General features: G+C 47.4%; 2 protein-coding genes across 6 annotated transcripts; both read right to left on the bottom strand.

Moving 5' to 3' along the window:
- Positions 1-3064: 3064 nt before the first annotated feature.
- Positions 3065-16511, bottom strand: eml4 (EMAP like 4). Of its 5 annotated transcripts, none has more exons than XM_027275493.1 (24): positions 16157-16511; positions 15177-15383; positions 14946-15066; positions 12160-12351; positions 11220-11360; positions 11097-11122; positions 10694-10729; positions 9405-9528; positions 9040-9189; positions 8890-8959; positions 8621-8731; positions 8374-8469; positions 8157-8291; positions 7936-8071; positions 7341-7489; positions 7129-7254; positions 6916-7047; positions 6769-6836; positions 6555-6643; positions 6358-6455; positions 5786-5873; positions 5473-5571; positions 4841-4971; positions 3065-4751 (listed from the first exon to the last, which is right to left on the bottom strand). In XM_027275493.1, the coding sequence occupies exons 1-24, from the start codon at positions 16179-16181 to the stop codon at positions 4317-4319; spliced, it is 2985 nt and encodes a 994-aa protein (XP_027131294.1). In that variant the 5' UTR covers positions 16182-16511; the 3' UTR covers positions 3065-4316. The 5 variants fall into 5 exon arrangements, with proteins under 5 accessions (XP_027131294.1, XP_027131295.1, XP_027131296.1 ...); XM_027275494.1 differs by having other exon boundaries at positions 15177-15359; XM_027275495.1 differs by lacking the exon at positions 10694-10729.
- A 455-nt stretch (positions 16512-16966) lies between these two features.
- On the bottom strand, positions 16967-22429 carry tspan14 (tetraspanin 14). The gene is made up of 9 exons (XM_027275514.1): positions 22387-22429; positions 20536-20617; positions 20199-20249; positions 19967-20113; positions 18622-18792; positions 18289-18414; positions 18132-18182; positions 17915-18028; positions 16967-17812 (listed from the first exon to the last, which is right to left on the bottom strand). The coding sequence occupies exons 2-9, from the start codon at positions 20614-20616 to the stop codon at positions 17747-17749; spliced, it is 807 nt and encodes a 268-aa protein (XP_027131315.1). The 5' UTR covers position 20617; positions 22387-22429; the 3' UTR covers positions 16967-17746.
- Positions 22430-22714: the final 285 nt, after the last annotated feature.

Below are 22714 nucleotides of genomic sequence, written 5' to 3'. Positions count from 1 at the left end.
TGTTCTACTGCTATACTACTAATATACTACTACTGTTCTACTGTTATACTACTAATATTCTACTGCTATACTACTAATATACTACTACTGTTCTACTGCTATACTACTAATATACTGCTATACTACTAATATACTGTTATACTACTAATATGCTACTACTGTTCTACTGCTATACTACTAATATACTACTACTGTTATACTACTAATATACTACTACTATTCTACTGCGCTCCTCTCAGACATCGCGGTGCTGTTTGATAATTCGTGAGTCTCTCTGCTGTCCGACTGGTTTGGTGTAAAGAGCCAAAGGCAATGCACAGTATAGAGGAGGACGGTGTGAAGGAGGACAGGTGTGAAGGAGGACAGGTGTGAAGCAGGACAGGTGTGAAGGAGGACAGGTGGGAAGCAGGACAGGTGTGAAGGAGGATGGGTGTGAAGGAGGACGGGTGTGAAGGAGGATGGGTGTGAAGGAGGACAGGTGGGAAGCAGGACAGGTGGGAAGCAGGACGGGTGTGAAGGAGGACAGGTGTGAAGGAGGACGGGTGTGAAGGAGGACAGGTGGGAAGCAGGACAGGTGTGAAGCAGGACAGGTGTGACACAGTGTAACGGACATTACTTTGCTTCAGCTGTTCCAGAGAAAGAAGTCCATAACTGGATTAGTCCAGAGATCCAGAGAGGAGTAAGGGTTAGGAAAAGGTTACAAAGACACTCATGTTCACATTGAGTTGGACGCTTTAGTCGTGGACGTGTTGGTGCAGCTGTAGAGGGGACAAGAGAGGACGTCCTCCTGAAGACAGACATGGATGAGAGACTCTGTTGGGGTTAGATTAGGGTTAGGTAAAGGTTAGATTGGAGTTATATATAGGTTCTCTGCCACTGAAAACCAGTTTAACTGTCGGCATCAGCACAGGTCATCATCTGCCAACACCTGATTCATTATTGGACAGGTGGACCAGGTGTGAATGGTTCTGTTTAAACTGTGAGCAGGTGTGTCTCAGGTGTGACTGCAGGTGTGTTTGTATTGCAGCTGACTTTAATATCCAGTGTTATGGCGAGGACTTCCTGAATGTCAACAACATGCTGCTGGACTGTGCTGGAAAAGTCCAGCAGGCGTGTTACACCAGAGGTGAGTCATCTACCTACCTACGTTCTTCTTCATGTTGAACTTAGACAGCATTGATGATGCGTTTCCTGTTTGCAGATAACGGAGAGAAAGGCTGCGTCCGGCTGGAACACTGCTCGAGGAAAGGCTGGAACTGCTGCTACACCGACCGCTGCAACGCATGAGCCAATCAGAGCCCAGGACACCTTGACATCATCACACCACATGATATAGACTAAACTGTGACACACAAGTCAAAGATGTTTCTGTGAACGTTAATAAACTCAGAGAAGAAGAAATACAGTGTGTCCATGGTTTCATTCAATTACACTTCAATCCCAGGGCCGGCTTTCAAATATGTTTATGGGGAAACCAATCAACGTAACTCTAGACTCCGTACGTAACTCTAGACTCCGTACGTGACTCTAGACTCTGTACGTGACCTCTGGACTCCATACGTGACTCTAGACTCTGTACGTGATTCTGGACTCCGTACGTGACTCTGGACTCCGTACGCGACTCTAGACTCCGTACGCGACTCTAGACTCCGTACGCGACAAGACTCTGTACGTGACTCTAGACTCTGTACGCGACAAGACTCTGTACGTGACTCTAGACTCCGTACGTGACTCTGGACTCCGTACGCGACAAGACTCTGTACGTGACTCTGGACTCCGTACGTGACTCTAGACTCTGCACGTGACTCTGGACTCCGTACGCGACAAGACTCTGTACTTGACTCTGGACTCCATACGTGACCTCTGGACTCCGTACGTGACTCTAGACTCCGTACGTGACTCTGGACTCCGTACGTGACTCTAGACTCCGTACGCGACAAGACTCCGTACGTGACTCTAGACTCCGTACGTGACTCTGGACTCCGTACGTGACTCTGGACTCTGTACGTGACTAGACTCCGTACGTAACTCTGGACTCCGTACGTGACTAGACTCCGTACGTGACTCTGGACTCTGTACGTGACTAGACTCGGTACGTGACTATAGACTCCGTACGCGACAAGACTCTGTACATGACTCTGGACTCCGTACGTGACTCTAGACTCCGGATGTGACTCTAGACTCCGTACGTGACTCTGTATGTGACTCTAGACTCTGTACGTGACTCTGTACATGACTCTGGACTCTGTACGTGACTCTGGATCTGTAGCGCCCCTTGTAGGCTGGAGTTGACACTGCAGACTGTGAGGAGAACAGGAAGTAAAAGTCGAGTGCATTTTTTTCAGTTTTTCCAAACATTTATTTGCATTTTTTTATTGAAATCTTCAGTACAATCTGTCGTCTGACAGGAATGCATGAGAGAAGACGTGATTGGCTCAAAACAGTCACATGAACATCATCATCATCATCATGGGTATCAATGTCGTTACTGATCGCTTAAAAATAAACACTTTAATCCAGAAACTCCCACAAGACCCCGCCCCCCCCGTAACCCCATCCTCACATCGCCCCGCCCCCTCCCGGGTAGCCCCGCCCCTCCCTGATCATCCAGGTGAGTCCCTGAACTCTGTACAAGCCCTTCAGAGAGACGAGCGTAGAAAAGATGAAGGTCTTAAAGATGAAGATATTAAAAAGGCAAAAACATGAATGACCCCAACCCCCCGTCCGCCCCTCCCCCTGGAGTGACATCATCATGACATCATGACATTCAGGAAACAGAAATGGTCCAGAAGAGACAAAAACAAACATCAGCAGTCATTCAGTGAGTCACTGAAAACCAGCCAATCAGAGGAGAGGAGCGCATGTTTTCCCTTGAGCTGATTGGCTGAGATGTGAATGTTGAATGTACAGTGTAGCTGTGGAGCTGCTGCCCCCTGGTGGTGAACAGAAATATACAGAAACCTGCAGTATATACAAACACAGATCCCCTGTCACAGAGACGCCTCACTCTGTCCACAAACATCTGAGTCACAGCTTTTACTCTGGAGGTTGACTTCCTGTTTCCTTTTAGCACTCACTTGTCTCAGGTGAGAAAGACCAGGCTGAACTAAGACTGGACTCTGAACCGGGCTGTTGGTGAAATGCACCATGGGAGTCATAGTTTTTAAAATCAGTGAATATTTTGTCACCCAGCTCGGATTTACTGTACTTTTCACAATAAAAGTCCTCCTTTCCTGGAAGGCTTTTATTGTGAAAGGTCGTGCACAAGTTTCCTTTGATCAATCATCAATAATCAGATTTTAAACACAATAAAACAGAATTTAAAAAACAAATTACTAAAAGTCTTTTATGTTGCGGGTCCTCTGATACTTGTCCTGCTCTGCTCTGATTGGTGCAGAGAGAGTTACCTGGCTCACCTGCAAGTTTTAGATTTTATGGAGTGTTTTGTTTCATCTTCATCACCTGGTTCAGGTGTTCACACCTGTCCTCTCTTTACAACCAAACGTCTAAAATGTTTACGGATCCAGGTGTGACAGGTGTGTGTGTGTGTGTGTGTCAGGTAACTCCACCCCCCCCCATCTCTGCTCAGGTAAATCAACTCTCCAGGTGTTTCCATGTGTGACGTCACATGTTTGATCAAACTGAAGGAACGTTTATTTAAACAGCTGACTGATGAGAAGAAACCATGTGACCCTGCAGCCACAGGTTTGAGTCTCCACTCACACCTGTCACACACACAACTACACCTGTCACACACACACCTACACCTGTCACACACACGTACTTCTATACTTGTGAGGACCCTCACAGACATAATGCATGTCCTCTAACACCGCCCTCTTCGTGGACACTGAGAACTGATTCTATTGAATGTGTAGTCAGTTAGCCTCCGTTAGCAGTTAGCCTCCGTTAGCAGTTAGCCTCTGTTAGCAGTTAGCTGAATTAGCAGTTAGCCGAGTTAGCAGTTAGCAGCTCCTGTTAGCATTGAACTCATGGATGTATTGGCACGTTACAAAGCGTCTTCTCTAAGTGGATTTATGAGGTTTATTCTGGGTGACATCATGATGTCCCCAGGAAGTGATGTCACACTGAATCATATGTTCACATTTCGCTCAGTTAGGTATCGGATTGTTTGAACTCTGTCTTAACCGTCACAGCTACCTGTCTAACCTTTAATCCTAAGCTGAACTCAGACCTGGTCTGAGGTCAAAGTGACGTCCTCACTTTGTAACAACGTCTTCACAAGGTGTAACACCCTGCCTGGTCCTCACAAAGATAGCTGTACCAGAACAGTCACACACACACACCGGGTAGGTCTATGAGGGGGGGGTGAGGGGGGGCAGGCCCTCGTCGCTGGGCGTGGCCGTGTCATCACTTGGCTCCAGGCTGTCCTTCAGACTCACCGTGCTGTCCGAGGGGGGCGGGGTCGACTCGGAGTGGGGCGGGGTCAACTCGGACGCAGGTGGGTTCAGCTCTGTCAGAGGGGGCGTGTCTGGGGACGGTTCCTGGGTCCCGTTGGTCGTTGGGGGAGGGACAGGGTCCTGCGTGGGCGTGGTGAAGACAGGGTCCACCCGGTGGGGGGCGGAGTTGGAGAGGAGGCCGTCGGTGAGAGAAAGCGAAGACTTCTCCACCAAACGCCACTGCATGATGCTCGTGTCCTTCCCGCCTGTCGAGATCAGGTGACTGTCCTTATACAGGAAACTGACGTTGGTCACATGACTGCTGTGGGCGCTGTACTTATGGCTGGGAGCCTGCAGACACAGATTATTGATTAGTGATCAATGGGGAACCAGGTGAGGTTATTGATAATGACCTTCCCATTGCTGATTGGTCGTCTAACCTTGGGGGTGGAGCACGGGTAGGCAAACAGGTGAACTTTACAGAAGTCGTCGGCGAGAGCGATCACCTTCCTGTTGTGAGATCGGATCAGAGCATTGATGTCGGTGCCATCTGAGCCCTCCGGCCAAACACCTGACGGACACGATAATCATTCATTATCCTCTGTGACATCACCTCACAGGTGTGACATCACCTGCATCTTCATCATCATCATCATCATCATAACAATTTCACTAAAGTCAACAGACAGTCAGAAAACACTTTCATAATACGCACATCAACAGACACACGTGTTCAAGTGTGATGTGTTCAAGTGTGATGTGTTCAAGTGTTCAGGTGTGATGTGTTCAGGTGTAATGTGTTTAAGTGTTCAGGTGTAATGTGTTCAAGTGTGATGTGTTCAGGTGTGATGTGTTCAAGTGTGATGTGTTCAGGTGTGATGTGTTCAGGTGTGATGTGTTCAAGTGTGATGTGTTCAAGTGTAATGTGTTTAAGTGTAATGTGTTTAAGTGTAATGTGTTTAAGTGTTCAAGTGTGATGTGTTCAGGTGTGATGTGTTCAAGTGTTCAGGTGTGATGTGTTCAAGTGTGATGTGTTCATGTGTTCAGGTGTGATGTGTTCAGGTGTACTCACCGAACACGTGGTATCCGAGTACACAGGTGTACGTCGCCCAGTCGATGTCTTTACACTCTGAACGATTTCTGATCAGTTTACAACCGTTTGGAACATCCCCTGAAAACACATACCTATTACTAAAGGTATCACGGTACTCACAGTACAACAGGTATCACAGTACTATAGGTATCATAGTACTCACAGTTCAACAGAGATCACAGTACTACAGGTATCACAGTACTCACAGTTCAACAGAGATCACAGTACTACAGGTATCACAGTACTCACAGTATCACAGGTATCACAGTACAACAGGTATCACAGTACTCACAGTAGAGGATCTCGTAGTCTCCGGAGTTGGACATGATGAAGTTGTTGTCAGGTGACCAGTCCAGGTGTGTGATGTAGCTGGAATGTCCCTGTGGAAATGTTCAACTCATGAACTCATGAACACACCTGAACAACAACAGTGCACTCTGGGAACTGTAGTTTAAGATCACTGCTTCGCACAAAAAGTCCACATATAGAACATGAGTCAGTCACAATAGCTGAGGTATTAACTCAGGTACTAACTCAGGCACTGATTCAGGTACTAACTCAGGTACTAACTCAGTTACTAACTCAGGTACTGATTCAGGTACTAACTCAGGTGCTAACAGAGGTAATAACACAGGTAATTAGCTAACTAGCTAACTATAATGTAGCTAGCTCTAGCGGCACCTGGAGGTATGTTTGTGGTTCAATGCCACGGTGGCTGAGGTAGTCCACTAACGGGTCGTGGTTCTATGAATGGTTCCCTTATCTGAACAGTCTAACACAGAGTCCACGGACAGGTGGATGTCGAGTGAAGAAGGTTCTCTGACACCACATGACCTCATCATGTCATGAAACAATCGGACTCACGGTGCACTTCCCGTAGCGGCTGTACTTCCGTCCTCGGTCAGAGACGGTGTAGAGGTAAATGAAGTTATCATGAGAACCAACGGCCAACAGACTGCCATCTGCACAGACAGAGCAGAGAGCATCCTGGGTCATGGAGTTCACTCACTTATAATGTTGTCATGGAAACAGTCTAAACAGGATGACTTGACTCCACCCACCTACAGAGAAGCGCATCACAGACAGCTGCTCATTCCCGTCAGTGTGGATCGCCACCAGGTCGGTGGACTCAGCATCCAGGACGTACCACCTGAGACAGGTAGAGACCATGAGACAGGTAGAGACCACGAGACAGGAAGAGACCACGAGACAGGAAGAGACCACGAGACAGGTAGAGACCACGAGACAGGTAGAGACCACGAGACAGGTACTAACTTTCCTGAGTGGGTTCCTATGGTGACCACGGCTCCGCTGGGATGGAAGTCTGCACAGTGTCCATGTTCCTGAGAAGACACACACCTGTCAGTCACCTGTCAGGCACCTGTCGGCCATCAGCCAATCAGCTGTCAGCGTGCATTTCACCTCCAGCATGCGGCTCCACTGCAGACTGTGATCCACAGAGTCCCAGAGGCAGACCAGCCGGTCCTGAGCGCATGTCAGGAAGAGGTTCCTGGACGGGTGAGACGCCAACCCCCACAGTTCGTCTGTGTGACCCTGAACACACCACGACACAAACACTGAGAGCCTGAACGCATCACATGGATGTGATGTCACAATGTCGTCACATGGCCTCACCTGGACTTCCACCAGGAATCCGTCGTTGAAGGTTCCCCTCAGGATGAAGTTACGAGAAGTTCCCACCAGAAACTCGTCTCCCTTCCCCTCGGACACGGCTCGGATGGTTCCGTACTGATCCGGGACCTGAAGAGACGCACAGAAACGTGACCCTGAGGTCATGTGACCTCACCGGTGTGCGTAAGGAGTGTGTGTGAGTGTGTGTGTCAGACCTCGATGTCGCGGTCCGCCCTCAGGTCGTGGTCCCACAGGATGATCTTTCTGTCTTTGCCTCCTCCGGTCAGCAGAGTGCCGCTCCTCATCTCACACATACAGAACACACTGCCTTCATGACCTTTGACCTGCCGGCTGATCTGAAACGCTGCGCGCACACACACACACACACACACACACACACACACACACAGATGTCATTACAGTTCGAGCCATGTTTGGTCACGTTGACAGACTTCCTGTCTCGCTCTCTGACGTGTTTATTTCTGCTGTGAATTGGACATTTCAACATGGGGACTTAGAGGAGCTCCAGAAGTGAGTCGGTCTCTGTCTACCTGTAGCAGCCCGCATTACACTCAATTCTCTAACGCTGACTACAAAGCAGTCTCCGGTTCTTGAATGTCCTTATATAGACATATGTTACCTCCTCCAGTGAGCGCCACCTGGCTCTGTCACCTGTTCGCTCAGGACAATCCAAACTTTTCTGTCTGTTGTTCCCTATTGGTGGAACGTCCTACCAGTTCCTACCAGATCAGGGGCGTCCCTCTCTACCTTCACGTGTCACATCTCTGACCAATCAAATGTCAGACTCACCTCTGGGTCCCTTCCCGGTCGGAGTCTCAGCAGAGCTCCTGGTCCAGACCAGCAGGATTCCTCCGGAGTCTCCGGTCAGGATGTCTCCGGTACTCAGGAAGGCAAGACACTGGACGAACTTCGGCTTCTCGTATTTCTGAAACGACCACGAGAAACAGAGTCAGACCAGGACCTTTATCAACCGTGATACATGTTGTCATGGAAACAGAAGACCTCCTCACCCCAAAGATTCCCTGTTTACGAGCCAGCGAGGTCCCAGTCCAGGTCCAGAAGAAGATGTGGGACTTCCCACAGGTGACGATGGTGTTTGGGTCGGTGGGGTGGAACTCCACGGCCAGGACAACCTCGTTAGTGGTCTGAAAGACAGCAGGTACAACCAGTCAGAACCAACCAGAACAGGTCAGAGCTTCAAAGAGGAGGTCACATTTGAACACTCACCTTGATCTCTGCGATCTTTGACTTCTTCTGCCAATCCCAGACGGTCAACATGTGATCGTTACAGTCGTCAATGACACTCAGGTGCTGACCTGAGTCCTGAGAGACAGATAGGTAAGAGACATGATGTGAGACATCTTCTGTCCTTCTGATGATGTTCAGGTCAACACGGACCTCTGGATCCACATGTTGACCTGTAGCCATGTTGGACAGTACCACAGTTCCCAGGATGCACCTGTGTGATACTTACAGCTTTGGAGAAAGCGAGCGAGCCGACGCCTCGTTCAAATGTTCCCAAACCGACGACCTGCAGAGTCGACAGACTGACGCTGTCCCAGACCCGAACTTGAGGCTGCAGCGCCTGAAGGCACCACGAGTCCTCATTAATTACTCATCATCATCATTATTATTATTTATTATTCATGATGTATTTGTGTCAAATATTATTCAGCAGTTTTACTTCCTGTTCTGTCAAAAGAATCAATAAATAATGAATCAACAGATGGCTTCTGTCCTCACCCGTCCGTCTTTGTCCACGCCTGCGATCTGTCCCGTAGCGATCCGGATCTTATCAGGATGGATCGCCAAACTGACGGAGAGAGATGATGTCACCACAGAGCAGCCAATAGGAGAGCAGCAGGTGGTGTGTGTGTGGGTGTGTGTTCTCACCACTTGACGCAGTCGGTGTGTCCGAGGTAATGTCTCTGCGTCCGCTCCTCGTAGTTAAACAATGCCACAACCGAGGCGACGAAGTAAACAATCTCTCCGGTCGGCAGGAGATAAACGTTGGCTCGGCAGTCTCTGCCACGGTAACCATACCTGCAGGGAGGTCAAGGAAATACCTGGACACCTGGAGTCTCATACTGAGTCTGGATCCACATGGAGATCCAGAATCGACATCTCAATGTCTCATATTTGAACGAACTTCAGCTGAAAATTTTCCGTCGTTTTTTTTGTTTTAAACGAACGTGACTCGCATTAAAATTGTGCCTCATTAACGTAACTCTGATCATGTGACTTCCTGTGAAGGATACACCCACTCCAGCTTGAGTCTCTCTGACGGCAGCTCTGTCCGCACGTCGTCGTAGTTGTCGACGTCTGATGGGATGAACATGGTGATCGGTCGACCTCGCATGAACATCTTGATGTGGTTTCCCTCTGAAACACGTCGGAGAACAAACAGTGACGATCTACGCTGATCAGACTCCTGATCAGCTGATCTCTGAGACGGATCAATACTTTATTGATTGACGACAGATGATGAGTCTGCGTTTTGTTTCTTTGTCGGATTTGATTCACAGATTTTAATCCTCTGATCTGGATCAGAACCCGTCAGGTTTGATTCAGTCAGGTAACATTAAAGCTCTCTGTTGGTTCCAGAAACATTCTGAAACAACCTCAAATAGAACATGAAGCCAAACATCCAACACGTAAAGGGACAGGTGAGGAAACAGGTGAGGAAACAAGTGAGGGACAGGTGAAGGGAGAAGTGAGGGACAGGTGAGGGGACAGGTGAGGGAACAGGTGAGGGGACAGGTGAGGGGACAGGTGAGGAAACAGGTGAGGGACAGGTGAAGGGAGAAGTGAGGGACAGGTGAGGGGACAGGTGAGGAAACAGGTGAGGAAACAGGTGAGGGACAGGTGAGGAAACAGGTGAAGGGACAGGTAAAGGACAGGTGAAGGACAAGTGAAGGGAGAGGTGAGGAAACAGGTGAAGGACAGGTGAAGGACAGGTAAAGGAAGAGGTGAGGAAACAGGTGAAGGACAGGTGAAGGAAGAGGTGAGGAAACAGGTGAAGGACAGGTGAAGGGAGAGGTGAGGAAACAGGTGAGTGACAGGTGAGGAAACAGGTGAGGGACAGGTGAGGAAACAGGTGAAGGACAGGTGAAGGACAGGTGAGGAAACAGGTGAGGGACAGGTGAGGAAACAGGTGAAGGACAGATGAGGAAACAGGTGAGAAGCGTTGATGGTGTGCAGGTAAACACCTGCTTGTCAGTTTTACCGCCATAGAATTAAACGATCTCAGACTGAATCAATCAAAGTGAGGCTGACAGCAGCGTCCAATGACATGCTTTACTTTTAGCTGGTGGGCGGGTCTGTTCGACCCTCTATGGAGGTAAAGGAGAGCAGGGGGGCGGAGCCACAGACAGGTCTATCACCTGATCAGGCTGAAGCAGAGAGAGCAGGTGGGTGAGCGAGGCTGACAACCCAAAGCAGAGAAAAAGAGGGAGATGTGATTGGTCCAGAGCAAAAACAGGAAGCACCAATTCTGCTGCTGTTAGCATGTTAGCATAGCTCACTCAGACGGCTGATCAGGACTTACCAGCTTGGCTGTTTTTCTCTCTTGTTGACATTTTGGCTGGTTTGAGACAAAGACACCGTCACTCAACAACAACACAACAACAAAATAAACAACACAAACAACAACAACAACACCAGAAACAACACAAACAACAACAACAACAACAACACCAGAAACAACACAACAACAAAATAAACAACACAAACAACAAAACAAATGACACAACAACAAAAATAAACAACAACAAAACAAAATGACACAACAACAAAAATAACAGTCTGAGTCGTTCCAAACTAAATTTAAACAAACATTAAATATTCAAAACAACTCAGACGCCGTGTTGCTGGCTTCCTATTGGCTGTTACACATGAGGATGATGATGACAACGATGCCTTCATGATTAAGATGATAAACTTATATTTACCTTGACTGACCACCGGGTCTTTGTGTCTGAGGAGCGTAGAACAAACAGACATCTCATTAAAAACGGTCCATCAATACCACACGTGACACACACAGTTTGTATATATTTAGTATATAAACGTACTTCTCTGCGTTTTTGACCACTTTGGCGAGCAGCTTGGACGTGGACGCCGCTTTAACCAGTTTGTTCCGGTTCTCCTCTGAAGTGTCCCACGTACTGCTCTGAGAGCGTTCGATACCTGAAGACCGCTTTACACTGGGACCCCTGTACACAAGGAGACACACTGAATGAGAGGAGCAGAAGGAGGTCCTCAGGTGAAGCTGGGAGGAGAACAGGTTAGTTTAGGAGTAAAGAAGAGCCAGGAGACTCTTGGAAGCTTCCTGGAGACTCCAGGAGGCCTCCAAGAAGCTCTAGAACCTCAGAAAGGTTAGAACAGGTGGGGTCTGGTGGAGGAGGAGGAGGTCCTCAGGAGTCAGAGGAGGGAGGAGAAAATGTTAGTCTGAATGAAACACACAGCACAGTCTAACCAGCAAAGAATAAAGAGGATCTCCAGGAGACCTCAGAGGACGCCCAGGATCTCCGGGAGACCTCAGGCGACCCCAGGATTTCCAGGAGACCTCAGGGAAGCGCCAGGATCTCCAGGAGACCTCAGGGAAGCGCCAGGATCTCCAGGAGACCTCAGGTAAGTGCCAGGATCTCCAGGAGACCTCAGGGAAGCGCCAGGATCTCCAGGAGACCTCAGCAGAGCCCAGGATCTCCAGGTGACCTCAGGAGAGCCCAGGATCTCCAGGTGACCTCAGGAGAGCCCAGGATCTCCAGGTGTCTCAATGATCTCTTGGAGGTCACCTGGACCTGCCCTGAGGAGCCACAGTCCTGCCTGTTTTGGTCCCTGTTCTACCCACAGCCGAACAGCTGAATCAGGTGCATTCAGCCTCGACCTGATCCGGACATGTGTGGGCAGAGCAGGTGAGGACTGTGGGTCCTCGGGGGCAGGGTAAATGATGTCAGAGCAGCACCAGGAAGCAGCGAGGTTAGAGGCAGCCGACGAATCACAAAGTGGAACCTTTTGGGGGGGGTGTGGCCTTTGCTGCTGTCGGCGGACTGGGCTGGCTCTGTGGGGTGCGGGGGGGTCTGAGGGTGGTGGGGGGAGGAGGGAGAGGGGGACGGGTCCTTTGGACGAGGAGGCTCCTCACGCTCCTGGATCTCCTCCATCAGAGACCGCTGGCTGCTGACCTCCTTCTTCCTGTCTGCTCCACTGTAGACAAAACCAGGACTGTGAGACACCAGAACCTACCAATCCTACTGAGTCTACTGAGTCTACTCTACATTTACTGTTCTACTGTATTTCTACTGATTCTACTGTGTCTACTGAGAGAGTCAAACCCCGAAAATCCATCAGAGACTGCCGGCTGCTGACCTCCTTCTTCCTGTCAGCTCCACTGTGGACAAAACCAACCGTGAGACACCAAAACTACGATGTCTACTGCTTTACATACAGACTACAGCTTTACACTGCTTCACACCGTTTCCTGCTGCTTTATTCTGTTTCGCTCAGGGTTATGCCGAGTCAGGCACGGTATTGGTTGAAGATGCAGTCACATCTCCCTTTACTGAAAACTCATCTGTGTCTCTCTATCTCTATCACAGGTTCCACTGCTACTGTAATTATTTTATCAGTCATTGTAACTCATTGTCATTTTATCAGTCATTGTAATTCATGTGTTATGTTTGTGTTGATTTGTTCTGTACACGTGACATCTATTGCACGTCTGTCCGTCCTGGGAGAGGGATCCCTCCTCTGTGGCTCTTCCTGAGGTTTCTTCCACCTTTTTTCCCTGTTAAAAGGTTTTTGTGGGCAAGTTTTTCCTCACTGGAACCGAGGGTCTAAGGACAGAGGGTGTCACTCCCTGTACAGATTGTAAAGCCTCAGAGGAAAATGGACTTTGTGACTTTGTGGCTGTACAAATAAAATCTGATTTGATTTACACTGCTTTTTAGGGCTGCAACGATTACAAACTCGACCTGTCCCTTCAACTTCAATTACAAAAAATGATCGAAGCCTCGTTTAATTAAATTTGCGTCCCCTGCTAAGCAGAAGAAGATGAAAGCAGGCTTTTGGTAACGTGTGTAGAAAGTGTTGATGTACAGAATGGCAGACGCCGGGACCGAAAACAGCAAAAATGAGCAAACGCAGCAAAGCGAAAGTACTAAGAATAACAATTTTATACAATTACTCGGTTAATCAATAGAATATTCGACAGAGTACTCGATTACCAAAATATTCGATAGTTGCAGCCCTAACTGCTTTACACGGTTTCGCACTGCTTTACAGTGTTTCGCACTGCTTTACACTGCTTTACACGGTTTGGCACTGCTTTACACGGTTTGGCACTGCTTTAAACTGCTTTACACTGTTTGGCACTGCTTTACACGGTTTCGCACTGCTTTACAGGGTTTGGCACTGCTTTACACTGCTTTACACTGCTTGGCACTGCTTTACAGGGTTTGGCACTGCTTTACAGGGTTTGGCACTGCTTTACACGGTTTCGCACTGCTTTACACGGTTTCGCACTGCTTTACAGGGTTTCGCACTGCTTTACACGGTTTCACACTGCTTTACACTGCTTTGCACTGCTTTACACGGTTTCACACTGCTTTACACTGCTTTACACTGCTTTACACGGTTTCGCACTGCTTTACACTGCTTCGCACTGCTTTACAGGGTTTGGCACTGCTTTACACGGTTTTGCACTGCTTTACAGGGTTTCGCACTGCTTTACACTGCTTTACAGGGTTTCGCACTGCTTTACACGGTTTCGCACTGCTTTACACGGTTTCGCACTGCTTTACACTGCTTTACAGGGTTTGGCACTGCTTTACAGGGTTTGGCACTGCTTTACACGGTTTCGCACTGCTTTACACGGTTTCGCACTGCTTTACACTGCTTTACAGGGTTTGGCACTGCTTTACAGGGTTTGGCACTGCTTTACACGGTTTCGCACTGCTTTACACGGTTTCGCACTGCTTTACACTGCTTTACAGGGTTTGGCACTGCTTTACAGGGTTTGGCACTGCTTTACAGGGTTTGGCACTGCTTTACACTGTTTGGCACTGCTTTACACGGTTTTGCACTGCTTTACAGGGTTTCGCACTGCTTTACACGGTTTCACACTGCTTTACACTGCTTTGCACTGCTTTACACGGTTTCGCACTGCTTTACACTGCTTCGCACTGCTTTACAGGGTTTCGCACTGCTTTACACTGCTTCGCACTGCTTTGCACTGCTTTACAGGGTTTCGCACTGCTTTACAGTGTTTCGCACTGCTTTACAGTGTTTCGCACTGCTTTACTGCTTTTTTTCATACTGGTTCATACAGCTTCACACTGCTTCATACAGCTTTACATTGGTTCGTACAGCTTTATACTGGGTAGGGTAAAGGTAACTGGACACATGTCTCAAACAAACTGAGTCAAAACCATGAAGCAGATGAAAGTGATCTGGTCTGCAGACGGTGGATGAAACCAAAGCTGTGGAGAGAAATCATCAGAGATGAAAAGAAGAAATCTCAACATGACGGCATGATATCCACCTCTGTCTGACGGACGGGCTCGAGTCTGGAGTGTGTGTTTGCTGAGTGTGTGTTTGTTGAGTGTGTGTGTGTGTGTTTGTTGAGTGTCTGTGTATTTGTTTGTTGAGTGTGTGTTTGTTTGTTGAGTGTGTGTGTGTTTGTTGAGTGTGTGTTGAGTGTGTGTGTTTGTTGTGTGTGTGTTTTTGTTGAGTGTTTGTTTGTTGTGTGTGTTGAGTGTGTGTTGAATGTGTGTGTTTGTGTTTGTTGAGTGTGTGTGTACCTTTTGGCAGCTGATGACACCGTCTCCTTCCTGGTGACGGAGGTGGAGTCTCTTTTTCGTCCCGGAGTTCCTCCGTTAGCGATACAGGACATGGAGTACGCTTCACGAAGTGCAGGACCACCTGCAGGGGGCAGCACACTGTCAACACTGACCGTAACCAGGCACACCGTAACCAGGCACACCGTAACCAGGCACACAGTAACCAGGCACAGAGACACGTGGGGACGTTACCTTTGCTTCCATGTTGTTTCTTGGAGGACGCTGCAGAGACTTCAGACGCGGCCAGGCGGCGAAGGACGTCAGCAAGCGCGGCTTTCATCACTGTCAACTCGTCTTCCTGCTGCTGGACACGAAGCTCCAGAGCAGACAGACGGTCATTGACATCTGAGACACTGGCTCCAGACATACTGTCATCTGCAGTGAGACAGGTAACACCATCTGCAGTGAGACAGGTAAAACCATCTGCAGTGAGACAGGTAACATCATCTACAGTAAGACAGTGAGACAGGTAACACCATCTGCAGTGAGACAGGTAACATCATCTGCAGTAAGACAGGTAACATCATCTGCAGTAAGACAGGTACCACCATCTGCAGTGAGACAGGTAACACCATCTGCAGTGAGACAGGTAACATCATCTACAGTAAGACAGTGAGACAGGTAACACCATCTGCAGTGAGACAGGACCCGTTGTTAAGATATTTAAATAAAGTTTTGACACCTGAAGCTGCACAGGTAAACATGAAAAGATCTCACACACACACACACACACACACACACACACACAGGATGAATAAATAAATCATTTCCTGAGTCTTTGTTCTGCAGATCAGAGTCCACACATTAACACACACACACACACACACACACACACACACACACACACTGCAGGTCTCTCTCAGATCCGGGTCTTTCTCTTTGGGGGTTCAACCTGTGGTTCTGGACCCGATTCTGGACCGTGCAGGTCTGTGCGGGTCTTTCTCGGACCCGGGTCTTTCTGTGTGGGGGGTCCGGGACTGCAGAGTCCGCTTCAGGAGGAGTGTGTTGGTTTTGCGGCCCTGCAGCCGCCGGAGGGGCGGTGCGGAGTCTTTCTGATAAATACAGCAGTGACACGTGTAAAGCCGCCAGAGGCGCGTGCGGCTCCCGCCGTCCCGTCACTGCACGGACAGGTGACCAGGTGACCACGAGGGGAGAGCGGCGGCCGGACTCACCTAAGCTGCCCGTGAATCCGTCCATTTTCCGGGACAAAAGCGGGAGTCCGGGCCGGAGGCCTGCGGGAGGCTGAGCGCACACTGCGGGCCTCCGTCCGGGTTTTTCCACCGCAGCCGGGGGAGGAAGAGCCGAGCCGAGCCGGGTCCGTCTCCTCCGCGCCGCCTTTCCGTGCGCGTCCGTCCGCAAAGGCCGAAGATCTGCCGCTTTCCTGCGGGTTGGAAGAAGACGCCGCTCCCCGGAGGATCCGAGACCGAGACGAGAGAACCGCGGAGCCGCAGACACGACGGACCGACGCTGCTGCTGCGCGCTTCCGACTCCGCCCGCTCTGGCAGTGCGCGCTTCCCCCGGAGGAGGAGGAGGGTGGAGGAGGAGACCTGAGGAGGGGGGAGGAGGGAGCCCTGAGGGGGTGGGCGGAGACGTGAGGAGGGGGGAGGAGGAGGGAGGAGACCTGAGGAGGAGGAGGAACTGAGGAGGAGGAACGGAGGAGAAGGAGGAGACCTGAGGAGGGGGGAGGAGGAGGAACTAAGAAGGAGGAGACCTGAGGAGGAGGAGGGAGGAGCGGGGAGGAGGAGGAACTGAGGAGGAGGAGGAGACCTGAGAAGGAGGAGGAGGAGGAACGGAGGAGGAGGAGACCTGAGGAGGAGGAGGAACGGAGGAGGAGGCAGGTCAGGTTTCAGGTGTGCCTCAGCAGCGCCCCCTCGCGCTCACTCACTGTTATCACACAAATATGATCAGAGGAAGTGATGTCATAATGTTAATTTAAAACAGGAAGTGACGTTTGTCTCAAAAACACCAGAACACTTTCAAAATGAAATCAGAGGAAGCTTTTATTTTGTTGAATATAAAAAGACAAACTTCATAAAAAAAGAAAAACAGAATCCTTTCACAATAAAAGTCAATAATCAGACTTTGTTCTGATTGGCTCATTCAGCTGAACTCTTTATTTATAAAACGTTAAAAAAAAGTTGAATCCAGTGTCGATAAAGTTCAACGTGTGATCACAAGACCAGCCAATCAGAGTGTGGCACATGATGGCCCCGCCCCTAAAATGTGTGACGTCATTAAAGCGTGACCACCTGGATGACATCACTAACTCATCCTCCTCTCATTGGCTCAGCTGGATTCACATTCTGTCACTTCCTGTTTGATGACCAATAGAAACTCTTTTAAAACTTCACTGATTAAAGGTAACAAAGTAGGTTTGGTCACATGATCAGACACCTGAGTTCACTGATGATGATGATGATGATGATGACGATGGAGGAGGCACTGAACGGTAAACAGCCAATCGGGTCGAAGGTCACACAGGTTCATTAAACATTCACAGGAAGCTGCAGCAAGGACACACCTGGAGGTGCGGAGCAGGAAGCGCTCATTAAAAACAGAAGAAGAAGAGGACGTGTCGGAGGGCGTGGCACATTCAACAGTAACCATAGCAACAATGTCAGAGGAGGGGCCTGACGACAGGAAGTGAAGGCAGATACAGAAGAAGGTGGAGAAGGCACATCTGACTGAAGAAACTGTCCAGAAACACCTGGTGGAGGCTCCGCCCTCTGCGGGACAGACCACACCCACCAGGGGGTGGAGCCTCAGTAGCTAAATTTGACTTTCTCGATGTCCGAGATCAGAGTCCTGGCCAGGTATATCCCCACCATCTGAAACACAGAACACATACAGCAGGTACTTCACTTCTGTTGGAGTACTGTAGCAGCGATTCTGCAGTACTGTAGTACTGGTTCTGTTCAGGGTATTTGTACCTGCAGGAGGGAGATGACGATAAAGACGATGGCCACAGTGTACAAGTTTCCAGGTAACCAGTCCTCCAACGCAGCGATGCAGCCTTTGGTGTAGATGGAATTGCTCCAGTCCCTCTGAACACAACGTTTAAAGAACGTTAAAAGAACATTAAAGAACACGTCTACACTCACCTGTCCCAACAGGAAGTTAAGACCTCAAGAACAAAAGTGCGCTCACGTTTGGTCGGTTTCTCACGTCGTAGCCACACTGAGTGTTCACCACCGAGTCCTGAAACAAACACAAACCTTCTTCATTGTTCTGTAACCATGGCAACTGACTGTGTATTGGTGTGTATTGATGTTTATTGATGTGTACTGGGGAGTGATCCACTCACAGCAGGATCACTGATGCAGCATGAGAAAGGGACTCCACACTTCTCTCTGCTGCGATGAGTCCCGTTACAGCTGAAGTAATCATTCAGATTCCAGTCGTCCGGTTCCTGAGCTCCACAGCAGTGGTTCTGTTCAAGAACAACATCCCACAGGTCAAACTAAAGGTTCCTGAGCTCCACAGCAGTGGTTCTGTTCAAGAACAACATCCCACAACTAAAGGTTCCTGAGCTCCACAGCAGTGGTTCTGTTCAAGAACAACATCCCACAGGTCAAACTAAAGGTTCCTGATGTCTACGTTCTGACTTTGTATTTGAACACAGACAGTGATGTGGTACCATTCTCTGGACAGAATCGATGAGGTTCTGCAGGTCGATGTCGTCTCTGTAAGCCTTGATGTTTGCCAGGAAGAAGTCATTGATCCACTCTCTGACCTGACTCTGAAAAACGACCGCCAGTACCGCCGCTGTCAGCTCCAGAATGAAGATGAAACCGATGATGCCAGAAAACTGACCAAGAAAAACACAAAGACAACTTTTAACCTTTAACGTCCAAACTTTACCTGAAGGACCTTTAACGTCCAAACTTTACCTGAAGGACCTATAACGTCCAAACTTTACCTGAAGGACCTTTAACGTCCAAACTTTACCTGAAGGACCTTTAACGTTCAAACTTTACCGAAGGACCTTTAACGTCCAAACTTTACCTGAAGGACCTTTAACGTCCAAACTTTAACTGAAGGACCTTTAACATCCAAACTTTACCTGAAGGACCTTTAACGTCCAAACTTTACCTGAAGGACCTTTAACGTCCAAACTTTACCTAAAGGACCTATAACGTCCACACTTTAACTGAAGGACCTTTAACGTCCAAACTTTACCTGAAGGACCTTTAACGTCCAAACTTTACCTGAAGGACCTTTAACGTCCAAACTTTAACTGAAGGACCTTTAACGTCCAAACTTTACCTGAAGGACCTTTAACGTCCAAACTTTACCTGAAGGACCTTTAACGTCCAAACTTTACCTGAAGGACCTTTAACGTCCAAACTTTACCTGAAGGACCTTTAACGTCCAAACTTTACCTGAAGGACCTTTAACGTCCAAACTTTACCTGAAGGACCTTTAACGTCCAAACTTTACCTGAAGGACCTTTAACGTCCAAACTTTACCTGAAGGACCTTTAACGTCCAAACTTTAACTGAAGGACCTTTAACGTCCAAACTTTAACTGAAGGACCTTTAACGTCCAAACTTTACCTGAAGGACCTTTAACGTCCAAACTTTACCTGAAGGACCTTTAACGTCCAAACTTTACCTAAAGGACCTATAACGTCCACACTTTAACTGAAGGACCTTTAACGTCCAAACTTTACCTGAAGGACCTTTAACGTCCAAACTTTACCTGAAGGACCTTTAACGTCCAAACTTTACCTGAAGGACCTTTAACGTCCAAACTTTACCTGAAGGACCTTTACCGTACAAACTTTAACTGAAGGACCTTTAACGTACAAACTTTACCTGAAGGACCTTTAACGTACAAACTTTAACTGAAGGACCTTTAACGTCCAAACTTTAACTGAAGGACCTTTACCGTACAAACTTTACCTGAAGGACCTTTACCGTACAAACTTTAACTGAAGGACCTTTAACGTACAAACTTTAACTAAAGGACCTTTAACGTACAAACTTTAGCAGACAGATGTTTTCTCTCAGAGCGCCCACACAGCCGGCAAAGCCCAGAATGAAGGTGACTCCGCCCACCACCAGGACCAACCACACCGGGTCGAAACCATGCAGCCGTGTCACCTGGGTCAGATCCAACAGGACTCCCTGTAAAACACATTAGACCAGTTCAGGACAGGTAAAACAGTAAACAGTGAGTCCACAGTTCTTATTTTACTATGTGTTCGTTCACCTTTTCACTCCACGCCCAGAAACCGACTGCAATGAAGGCAGCTCCAGCCAGCTGCAACACAAGACACGTGACTCACATTTCAACAGATTAGGGTTTGACAACGTTTCATAAGAAAGGGCGAAACACAGATTGAGAAACGTTTCCTGAGCCATCAACCACACAGGATGCCATGACATCACTTCCTGTTAACTCATTACAAGACGGTGTCAGAGTTAAAAGGAAACACAAATCTGTCTCAGTCAGCTCAAGAGTCTGTATATTTACATACATACATACATACATACATACATACATACATACATATGTGTGTGTGTGTGTGTGTGTGCAGGTAACTCACCCAGAAGATGATGTTGTAACTGAACATCAGGTATTTGTAACAGCAGCTGACCTCAGCACTGTCATATCGATAGTAGTACATCTGTGACAACACACATGCAGTTATACACTGTCCTCACATACAGTTATATACTGTCCACACATATAGTTATATACTGTCCACATACAGTTATATACTGTCCTCATATACAGTTATACACTGTCCTCACATACAGTTATACACTGTCCACACATAGTTATATACTGTCCACACATAGTTATATACTGTCCACACATACAGTTATATACTGTCCTCACATAGTTATATACTGTCCACACATAGTTATATACTGTCTACACATAGTTATATACTGTCCACACATACAGTTATATACTGTCCTCATATACAGTTATATACTGTCCACACATACAGTTATATACTGTCCACACATAGTTATATTCTGTCCACACATACAGTTATATACTGTCCACACATACAGTTATATACTGTCCTCACATACAGTTATATACTGTCCACACATACAGTTATATACTGTCCTCATATACAGTTATATACTGTCCACACATACAGTTATATTCTGTCCACACATAGTTATATTCTGTCCACACATACAGTTATATACTGTCCACACATACAGTTATATACTGTCCTCATATACAGTTATATACTGTCCACACATACAGTTATACTGTCCACACATACAGTTATATACTGTCCACACATACAGTTATATACTGTCCTCATATGCATTTATATACTGTTCACACATACATTTATATACTGTCCACACATACAGTTATATACTGTCCTCATATACATTTATATACTGTTCACACAAACTTATATACTGTCCTCATATACAGTTATATACTGTCCACACATACAGTTATATACTGTCCTCATATACATTTATATACTGTCCTCACATACAGTTATATACTGTCTTCATATACAGTTATATACTGTCCACACATACAGTTATATACTGTCCACACATAGTTATATTCTGTCCACACATACAGTTATATACTGTCCACACATACAGTTATATACTGTCCTCATACATTTATATACTGTTCACACATAGTTATATACTGTCCTCACATACAGTTATATACTGTCCATATATACAGTTATATACTGTCCACACATAGTTATATACTGTCCACACATACAGTTATATACTGTCCACACATACAGTTATATATACTGTCCCACATACAGTTTGATACTTGTGCGCATATATACAGTTTCACGTCATCATATATACTGTCCTACACATCAGTTATATACTGTCACCTACATTATAACGTGATACATACGTTATATATACTGTCACACATACATTATATACGGTCCTCACATACAGTTTATAATGTCCACACATACAGTTTTATACTGTACCACGACTATATTTACATAGTCCACACATACAGTTCATATACTGTCCACACATACAGTTATATACTGTCGCAATATATACAGTTTATACTGTCCACATCAACATTATATACTGGTCCACAATACAGTTATCTACTGTCCGCAGCATACATGTAGAGTGGTATATAACTTATACAGTTGACTGACGTTAGCATGTTAGCTCCTACAGACTGCTGTTTTTAGATAACTTCATCGGTTTAAATCGTAGCTTAGGCTAAGCTGCTAAAGTTTTCAGACTTCTCTCTTCACAAACAACGAACCTCCGGTGTTTGCAACAGAAAACGCGGTTCACGGTGCCGTTCATGTTGGACTGAGATTCTGGGAGTTTCTGTTTGTTCGGAGCTAACAGGAATAGCTATGCTAACACAGTGAAGTGGTGAGCAGACTGTCGCTGTGACGGTCGTCTTACCTTCAGATCAGAGTCGTAGAAACTCTTTAAAGACTCGAACACGGTGCTGGTACCCCCCGACCCACTCACAACACGCCCGGATCATAACGGTGCGCTTCCGCGCACAAAACAACAACACTGCGCCTTCTTCTTCTACCCACTGTCGCTCACAGACACGTCCAGTACCGCCACCTGCCGGACAAGAGAGGGAACTGCAAACTGCTAATATAATCTGACGTTCATTCCAAATAATCAATATGAATCTCGTTCATATACATCATCATAATTATAATGCTTGCTGTTCATTCGCATATTCTAATATCAATCTGACGTTCATTCCAATCTATATAA

The sequence above is a fragment of the Larimichthys crocea genome, unplaced genomic scaffold, assembly GCF_000972845.2.
Source record: "Larimichthys crocea isolate SSNF unplaced genomic scaffold, L_crocea_2.0 scaffold143, whole genome shotgun sequence".
NCBI classification, from domain to species: Eukaryota; Metazoa; Chordata; class Actinopteri; family Sciaenidae; genus Larimichthys; species Larimichthys crocea.
This window is presented reverse-complemented; position numbering and strand designations above follow the sequence as displayed.

Bases quoted from the DNA above. Each gene is read 5' to 3' on its own strand.
- eml4 (XM_027275493.1), bottom strand. From the start codon at position 16,181: ATGGACGGATTCACGGGCAGCTTAG. The intron at 8,732-8,889 runs GTGAGGACAGAA...TGGTGCCTTCAG, and splicing joins GCGTGGACAAAGACGGACGG to GCGCTGCAGCCTCAAGTTCG. The intron at 6,837-6,915 runs GTGAAATGCACG...GTGTCTTCTCAG, and splicing joins AGTGGAGCCGCATGCTGGAG to GAACATGGACACTGTGCAGA.
- tspan14 (XM_027275514.1), bottom strand. From the start codon at position 20,616: ATGTACTACTATCGATATGACAGTGCTGAGGTCAGCTGCTGTTACAAA. The intron at 18,793-19,966 runs GTACGTTAAAGG...TTTCTTGGTCAG, and splicing joins ACATCTGTCTGCTAAAGTTT to TTTTCTGGCATCATCGGTTT. The intron at 18,029-18,131 runs GTGAGCGCACTT...CGTTGTGTTCAG, and splicing joins ACGTGAGAAACCGACCAAAC to AGGGACTGGAGCAATTCCAT.